Source organism: Hyaena hyaena, unplaced genomic scaffold (assembly GCF_003009895.1).
Source record: "Hyaena hyaena isolate Hyena2069 unplaced genomic scaffold, ASM300989v1 scaffold_967, whole genome shotgun sequence".
NCBI lineage: Eukaryota > Metazoa > Chordata > Mammalia > Carnivora > Hyaenidae > Hyaena > Hyaena hyaena.
Window position 1 is genome coordinate 215,577 of NW_024081608.1, and position 9,143 is coordinate 224,719.

General features: G+C 59.4%; 1 protein-coding gene across 4 annotated transcripts in view; it reads left to right on the top strand.

The window, feature by feature from the left end:
* The window catches only part of GALNT9 (polypeptide N-acetylgalactosaminyltransferase 9), a 73,523-nt gene that overhangs the window by 17,542 nt on the left and 46,838 nt on the right, over nt 1–9,143 (top strand). For 3 of the 4 annotated variants that reach the window (XM_039221303.1, XM_039221304.1, XM_039221305.1), the window contains exon 2: nt 8,630–8,810. The exons of the other annotated variant lie outside the window; for it this stretch is intronic. In XM_039221303.1, coding sequence (XP_039077234.1) covers nt 8,630–8,810 — 181 coding nt within the window. The remainder of the gene's footprint in view (nt 1–8,629; nt 8,811–9,143) is intronic. 4 annotated transcript variants of the gene reach the window in all.

Genomic DNA, 9,143 nt, shown 5'->3' on the forward strand with positions numbered 1-9,143 from the left:
CCCCTCCCCCCGCCTCCCCTCCCCCCTCCCTGCTGTGTGAGTGTCCTGTTGGCTGATGTAACAAGCGACCATGAACGGAGTGGCCTTGAACAACAGGAACGTATCCTCTCGCGCTCTGAGGCCAGCGGCCTGAACTCCAAGTGCTGGCAGGTTGTCTCCTGGGTGGCCTGAGGGAGAGTCCGTTCCAGGCGTCTCTCCAGCTCCGAGTGGCTCCTGGCCATCCTTTCTTTCCCTCTTCTTTTCCTACTCCTCCCCTCCCCCACCCTCCCCTTCCCCTTGTCCCTTCCCCCTCCTCCCCCCACATCTGTCTTCCTCCTCCCTCCCCTCCCCCCGCCTCCCCTCCCCCCTCCCTGCTGTGTGAGTGTCCTGTTGGCTGATGTAACAAGCGACCATGAACGGAGTGGCCTTGAACAACAGGAACGTATCCTCTCGCGCTCTGAGGCCAGCGGCCTGAACTCCAAGTGCTGGCAGGTTGTCTCCTGGGTGGCCTGAGGGAGAGTCCGTTCCAGGCGTCTCTCCAGCTCCGAGTGGCTCCTGGCCATCCTTGGCTTCTAAATACCTGACTCCATCTCTGTCTCCATCATCGTGTGGCTTCTCCTCTTCGTGTGTCTCCCTGAGCCCTCTCTAAATTGTCAGGATACTTGTCATTGAATTTAGGACCCACCTTAATCCTGGATGGTCTCGCCTCCAAGTCCTTACCGTAGTTACATCTGCAAAGACCCTATTTCCAAATAAGGCCACACTCATGGGTTCTAGCTTTTGGGGCCACCATTCCACCCCCCATCCATCTAAACCAGGGGCACAACCTCTCAACCTTGGGGCAGCCGTGCAGAACGGGCGGGGGGCAGGGAGCTGCCCACCCGCGCCTGCGTAAGGGGCATGCGTGCTGTCAGGCTGGATCCTTCCAAAGGGGCTAGGAGCTCGGGCTTGCACCTGAAATCTCTCGGGCTGAATTCCAGGGCCGCGTGGGCGTGCCCCTGAGACTCGCTCTGAGCCCCAAGCCCCTCTCGATCCCTCCACGTCAGCTGCTCTTCTGTGAACTACCCAGGCCATCCATGGAAACAGCGGTCAGCCTCCCGCAGCCGCTCACCTTTAAGGGCATCTCATGGCGCGTAGGTCCCTCCTGGACGACCCGGCATCTCAGGGTCCTGAGGGCGATCCCATCTGCAAAGACCCGTTCACCCACCGGGGCGACATGGCCACAGGTTCCTTTGGGAGCCGTCAAGTAGTCAGTCTCCCACACCTGTGCTGACAGACACAGACCTTCTTTGTTACCTTAGCGCTAGTTTTTCCCGAACGTGGATGGGTTGCTGATATGCAGAAGTGGATCTGTCTTGCTGCCTTCTCTGTAAAGTCTGGAAGATCTGGTGTCTTAGGTCTGGAGCATGGGGCCACCCGTCCCCTGGCCCCACGACACGTGGGGGTCGAGGGACAGTGTCCCTGATCTTGTGAATCAAGAGAGTGTCTGGGCAACGGCCCCAGTCGCTCAGCTCGGAGCCCCAGCGGGCCCCTGACAGCCAGGGTCCCACGGGTCCCCACGTGTGAGTAGGAGCTTTTGGGGCACAGTCATAGCCATGTCCTCGCTGTGATGGCTTCCAAATGACCTCATGTACTTAGAACGTGTATTCCCTCAGGTCGCACGAGAGGAGCTTGAAATGATTGTTCCCTAAAAGTGACCTCTGTGGGCTTCGGGAGTGCACTCTCCCCTCCAGCGACCCCAGGCGGATGAACGGGGAAGCGCAGGCTCCCCTCCGGCGGCCCCGGGAGAATAAATGAGGAGGAGCCCTGTGTTGGAGGGAAGCTCCTTCTCCCAAAAGTCAGGTTCCTGCCTCTGAAGCCAAACCCACCTCATTGAGCAAGAGTCCTAGACCAGAGAATGTTCTGGAAACAGTGGGTGCCCTGACCTTGACAGTTTGCTTTCCTCTGCCAGGGGCCTAGCTCTGCTGCCTCCGCCCACACCCTGACCGTCTGGACCCCTGGGAGAGCCATGGTCTGCCCAGCCTCTACCGAGGCTGTTCTGCCTTAGCCGGCTGGGCTCCACCTGTGCCAGGACCGAGCACACCTGAGTGTCTACACCTCTGTGTAGACAAAGCCGGCCCTCAAACCCCTTGTTCTGGATGCTCAGGATACCAGAGGCGGGGACTCTCTCCTGGTGATTTAGCCCACTGAGCCACAGACCGACCGTCGGCCACTCTGTGTCCAGTGGGAACCCTGGGTGGGGACAGTGGGTTGCCCAGTGATGACCACACCGTGTGCGGGAGGGGGCTGACCCCTGGGAAGGCTGGAGCCACACGAGCTAACAAACACATGTACAGACTTGCAGAAACTGTCAACCAAATGTGTGTATATCCATCTGACAGGATATTACATGGTGGCTTAGAAGGCAATTATTAGTTATAATTGAGTGTTACATATAATAACAGAGGAGACAGTTTTGACAATAATTTCAAGTGGAAGCAAAAGGCAGAACGCGGACGTCCTCAGCCAGAGGACCGAGTGCGGGCACATTCCCCTGACCCTCTCCGAGGGCAGCACGGGAGAAGCCAGGGAGGGCTTAGTCATCGTGGGATTCCTGCTGAGCTGAGGAAGGTTCCAGAATGCCTGCTGGAAGCTCACTTTTTGAGAAGGCTTAAGGTCCCTCTTGGATGTGAAAGGCGTTCTCCGGATGCCTGAAGCCGGGGCTTGTTTTCAGCCTGGGGGCTGTGATACGGCCCAGCTCATTCACCACCGCCAACTTGTCCGGCCCCTGCCCCACTGGCTGTGGGGGGTTGCACTGTCATCCCAATCTCCAGCCTGACAGGGGGCGCCAAGGGCTGGGGAGGGGCGGTAAAGGGAGCCCCTTTACCTGCACAGGGGGGAGGGTCCAACTCATGCACCTGTCCATGAGCAGGCGTCCAAGAGCACCTCATCGGCCGCACGCACGCGGGGCTCACGCCAGAGCACCTGGCCCTGCTCCGGGGCTACAGCTGAATGTGGCGCCTCGCGCTCGGGAACCGGGTGCAATCCATGAAGCTCTTTGCCGCGACAGGTCCCCGTTCTTCTCTTGTCCTGCAGCATGGAGTGGTTCTAATAGCAATAGGTCATTGTAGTCTATACCTTGATGTCAAAATGTAAGATCCGTGACCTTTATTGGTTCCCTATAAATTCTTTTTTGGGGCGTCTGAGTGGCTCAGTCAATTAAGTGTCCAGCTCTTGATTTCTGCTCAGGTCATGATCTCAAGGTTAATGAGTTCGAGCTCCACGCTGGGCTCTGTACTGATAGGGAGGAGCCTTACTTGGGATTCTGTCTCTCTCTCTCTCTCCCTCCCTCTCTGTCCCTCCCCCATGCTCACTCACTCTCTTTCTCAAAAATAAATAAAAATAAACTTTAAACAATAAAATAGAATTCTTCTTTGAGGTTTTAAAGTGTAAAGCATGTGGGTAGGAGGCGTGAGGCCAATGTGAGATTCAGGGGTCCCCTCTATGAAATGCGGTGATAAAAGCACATGTTGTAGGACCCACCATGGGGAGCAGAGCAGGCCCCACTGGCCATTGGCCAGTGTAATGACCGTCAGCTGTCACAACCAGCCTGTGACCTCCGGAAGTCCCAGAGTCACAAGTAGAAGGTGTGGCTTCTGTTTTGCTCAAAGTCGTTGGACAGACATTTCAAAGGCTGAGCTAATGCACGCAAATTTCCCATTGTTCTCAAAATCAGGTTTCATTCAAGGGTGGAAGCAAGACTTTGGGGCTCTCAGTGGCCTGCAGACGGAAGTGGAATATTTCTAGCAGGAAAACCACCTCTCACTCTCCCTCAGGAAGTGCTGGTGCCTTTGTGATCTGCACCCGCATCTGCCCATGAGGGTGGCCCGAGAGCGGCGGAGCTGAGTGCCGTCCGATGTATGGTTCGCATCAGTGTGTCCAGTTGTCACGATCTGCTGGCTGCAGGTCTGGGTGGCTGTGTGGGCAGCCGGTCCTGGTCTCTTGGGGTGGCCCTGACAAAGCATCACACGCAGCGGACCGTCCAAGGCCAGAGGCCTGAGATCCCGGCGGAGCAGGGCTCTGCTCTCTCCAGACTCCAGGCTGCGTCCTGCCTCGTCCGGCATCTCGCGGCCCTGCATGTTCCTTGGCTCATGGGCGTGTCCCTCCAGGTTCTTCCTCGGTCGTCACATGGCCATCTTCTCTTTGTGTGTGTTTGTGTCCAAAATCCCCTCTTCCCATGAGGACCCAGCCATTGGGTTAGGACTCAATTCAGGATGACCTCATCTTAACTAATTACCTGCGCAGAGACCCCTTTCCAAATGAGGCCACAGCCACAGATCGGGAGGGCCAGCACCTAGCCACGATTCTGCCCACACAGCCGCCAAGCCGCAGGTCACCCGTTTGGTGGCCTGGCTCACAAGAGCACAAGCCCCTGAGGGTGGAGGCAGGAACAGGGACGTTTTGCCCTCACCCCACCCAGCGAGGGTGCTCGGAAGCCAGAACTCTGGGAGATGTGAGGACAGAGTGTGTCTTTAGGTGTAGACCCCTTGGCTGGCTGTTGGCCAGCAGTTCAGTGGAATCCAGCCTTTGGGCCCCCAGTGACGACAGGCCACCTTCAGTTTTCACAAGTTCCTTCTGATTCCATCTGCCCTTGTTACCCGAGGATCAAGCAACCCTGCCTCTCTAGAAGGAACTCTGTGAGAGAGACATACGCTGGGCCTCCCAGATAGAGGGAAGATGAGGGTCCCAGAAACGCCACAGGAAGGCCCTGACGTGCATGACCCCTCACAGCTAAATCACATCCACGGGCTTTGAATCAGCGGAGCGGTAACACACCTTCCGGCTGTGGCGGACGCCTAACTGGGCTGGTGGCTCTGACCGTCTTCCCCAGCGGTGCCCCCGGGGCCAGCCCCTCAGAGCTGCCGCGGCTGCTCCGAGGTCAGGGCGCAGGGCGAGGCCCAGTGACCAGCCCGGAACCCTTACCTGGAGCCACAGGTGGGTTCCGCATGAAGCCCCTGCATGGGCCGGCGGCACACGACTCGCCCCCCCGGCCACGCGGAAGTGGGGTCCCCGGAAGGCAGCATCTGCATGTCTGGAAGCTTCTTGGAGATGCCAGTGCTCGCCCACCCTGCCCCTGCGCACCTGCCGCTCCGTGTGGGCCCTGCTGTCTGTGTCCCAGCCAGGCCCCAGGACTACAGCCCCTCTTCCGCTGAGGAGCCCCTGTCCCCAGGGCCAAGGTGGTGGGGTGCGGGGGGTGCAGCCAGGGGGCTCAGGCGCCGCCCACGCACCGGGGCGCGCGCACTCACGTGGTTCGGGGGTGCCGTTTCGGCTCGCGGCCCGCTCTCCGGGTTCATTCCTACCCACACTAGTGCTGGGGCGTCTTTGCGGCGGTGGCGGGAACTCTGAGGCCGGCCCTGGGACCACAAGGCATGGCCCTGCCCCAGCGCCCCCGCCCTAGACAAGTGTCCTGTTCAGGTCTCTCAGCGCCTCTTTTTCACGCGCCCATGCTTTTGTGGGTTTCGCTGTTCGAACCGCTCCCGGCCTGCCGCTGACACCGTCTGGTGACAGGCAGCTCGGAAGGCGGTGCCTTGCTGAGAACACGCGTGTAGCATGTGGGCTTGTCCACACGTGAGTTAAACGCTGCCGGCCGATGAGTCAAAAGTACGTGTTCAGCGTGTGTTTCACACACGGAAAACCGGGGTGTGTACTGCTGGGTTGATGGAAGTGTGACCAGGGCCTCTCGGGAAGCTGGCCCCACGTGTCCCCGGGAGCAACAGCCCAGTGTCACCTGATTCTGTGCTCTGGGACTTTATAGCATGATCACCACCAAGGAGAATCTGCGGAATTTCTCTAAGAGCTGATGAGGGGTCCCCAGCACCCCGAAGTTGCCGGGGACCCCATCGCCCACCAACCAGCACTCAGGGTTAGGCGCCGGGCCCGGGGCACTCAGGGCCAGCAGAGAGACTCGAACGGGACCGGGTGTCAGCCCAGCCCTCAGCCTCTGGCTGAGATGGTCCCCCAACCCCAGCGACGCCCTCGGAACACTCCGGGCTCCCAGGGCCTTGCTCTCTGGCACCTCGCTCCACATCGGGGTTTAGGGTGCTCCCTCGTGACGAGGACATTCATCTTTCACTTTCTGTAAAAGCACCAAAAACTCTGAAACACCTTGTGCAAATTTCACAGATTTTACGGAACACTGGTGGTCACGCACTCTCCTGTGTCACAGGCCGCCTGCCTCCCTTCCCCTTGAAATCCGCTCCCCCCCCCCCCCCCGCCAGCAGATGCTCTTGTCTGGGGCCTGGGTTCATGGGGCATGTGCCTGCTGGCCGAGTCCCTATGTCTACAGGGCACAATCTGTGTAAAAATTGTTGCTATCACTTTACCTCTTCACTCTAAAAAGGGTACCAAAAGCCAAGATCCAAGCCTAAAGCCAACCAAAATGCACGTAATTTCAGGAAATTAATAGTCTCTGAAAAGCAAGCGATGCTGCTTTGACCTTTGAAAGCTCTCGGCAGAGGGGTGCCCGGGGCGTGGGGTGTCTCCCCCGATGCGCCCCGCAGCGAGCAGGGGGTGAATGTGGGGTCACTTCTCAGTTTAGAACCAACCTACAGACCGAAGAGGCCTGGGTCACGGTTGTGGAGCAAAATTAGATGTTCTAAGTGACCTTGGACGATGACGAAGCAATGGCATAGCTATTTCTTTCTTTTGGGGGTCATTCATCGTCTTATTTTTAAGGTTTTATTGTTGTAAGAACACTTAACATGCAAACTGCCTTCTCGACAGAACTTACGGTGTACGATGAACACGGTGTTGCTAACGAGCACAGTGTCGTGCGGCGGACGGCGGGCTTATTCGTACATGTTTACGAGTCTGTATAAGTGGAAAACCATACGTGTGAGTGAAACTCACGCCCGTTGAGCAGAGCTCCTGGGAGAATGCTAATTTTTCCTTTAACGCTAGGGAGTCATCAGGCTGCGTCCAAAGTGACACTTCCAGAAATAGAGACAAAAGCATTCCTTTTAAGGTCACGAAGGTGCCGCTGGCCTCACCAAGAGTAACACCGCAGCTGGGGGCTGGGAGGGCGGCGGCCGGGGTACCGACCCCCGGACTGCACCCTGCAGGCGTCCAGGGAGAGCAACCACAAGGTCCTCAGGCATGTGACGCGACGGAGTGAAAAGACCTCAAACCAGAAAAGCACTGTCCTTCGCAGAGTGGGGCTGGCACAGGAAACAGTCTTTCGTTCCAGAGCTTTCTGGATTGTTTGAATTTTCTGACATGTGTGTATCTCACTTTTACAAGTGACTTTTAAAAGTGACGTGAGGAAGCCAGGGAGTTTTCAGGGCCTGACCGCAGGGGCTGGGTCTCTCCCACTCCTCCAGCCCAGCCCTGTCCGGCCCCCACCGGGCCGCACCCCACCCTGGGCCCCCACCCCCTGTGGGCTCCCACCTCCAGGCCCCACCCCCTGGCCCTCACCCCCCCCCCCATCCTTCCCCCACCCCAGGCTCCACCCCTGCAAACCCCACCCGGGCCCCATCTCCCCAGGACCCCCAGGCCTTCATACCCCCCACCTCTCAGCACCCCTTCCAGGCCTCACCCCAGGCCCCACCCCTTCCAAGCCCCACTCCTTGGGTCCTCCACCCCACCCCCCGCCCCAGGCCTGCCCCTGGGCAGCGACACTGCGATCCCCTCAGGTTTGGGAGCACCTCTGCCTTTGGGAGGTGGCTATTTACAGACTTTTCAAAGTGGAAAAAACAGCGCAGCATGGACGTTTAAAAATAGCATGATTATAAATATTTTTTGCAATATTAAAATAAGCGGAAATGATTTATGTATCACATAACTTTTCAATTTTACACCCATTGTGTATCCTTTGTCCTACGTAAATACCAACATCGGTTTGCCGATTTATGACGGAGGATTCCGGAAAACGCCGAGGTTCTGAGGCCTGGGGCTCCCCTGCAAGGGCAGCAGCAACCGGAGAGTGGGAAGGGGAGGTGTGGGGCCAGACTGGAGGTGGTTACAGCTTGGATTTCGTTTGCGCCCCCTGGGGCCTCATTCAGTAACAAACCTCAGCGGAGGGGTGGCCGGAAGAAGGCCCCTTGCCCTCGGTGTGACCTCGATGTCTGGTGCTTCCAGAGTGTCTGCAGTCGGGTGGGGCGGGACTGCGCACTAGTAAACGCAGCTGGGCGGGGACCAGGGTCCCCGCCCCGGAGAGAGCCAGGGTGCTGTCCCCCCACCCGTCGCGCTGTGGGTGCTGCGCTGGTGTCTGGTTCCCTCGGAGCTGCATTCCCCTCTGGCACAAGTGAGCACTTAGAAGAACGTTCCAGAAGAACAAGCCCCTGGCCTGGCCTTGTCAGGCAGCCCGTGTGCACACACGCCTGGTGGCCCTGCCGCCCTGCCCAGAGGCCGCGTCCCCCGGCTGGGCCCCCAGGTCAGCTCCATCCCACTGCGCGCAGGTCAGAAATACCCACAAGAGCAGGGGTCGGTGAGCATGCATTTTTAAAGTTAACTTTTTTTTTAATTTTTAAAATTAATACTTTCCTTGAATCCCGAGAGTCAGGGTCCCGTGGCCAGCAGGGGGGCGGCCAAGTTCGGCCTGAAAGAAGGGGCGGGCGCGGGAGGGCGCGGTCCCGGGGCCTGGCTCACCGCCCCCCTTTCCGTCTCCCGCCAGGCCTCGCCAAGCCCATCGGCCTGGTGGAGGGGCCCGGGGGCCTGGGCCAGGGCGGCGTGGCGGCCACGCTGCGCGAGGACAGCCAGGAGCCGGAGAGCAAATACGAGGAGTACGGGTACAACGCGCAGCTCAGCGACCGCATCTCCCTGGACCGGAGCATCCCGGACTACAGGCCCCAAAAGTGAGTACGCGGCCGCCCCCAGGCACCCCGCGCCCGCGAGCTGCGCCCCGGAGCCCGGACACGCCGGGCCGGGCAGGCTGCGCGGGGTGGAGGCCGCGAGCGGAGCGCCCCGCCCCCTGGCGGCTGCTTTAGGGCGCGGGGCCTGCCCCCCGCCGCGCCCGTGTCTAAGGCGGGTGCACCCCGTGGAGGCTCAGCGCTGGGCTTGTCGCCGTAACTGCACGCCCCCCCAGTCTGTCGCTGACGTGGCCCCGTGGCCCGTAAACAGCCCCCCCCAGTCTGTCGCTGACGGGGCCCCGTGGCCCGTAAACAGCCCCCCCCAGTCTGTCGCTGACG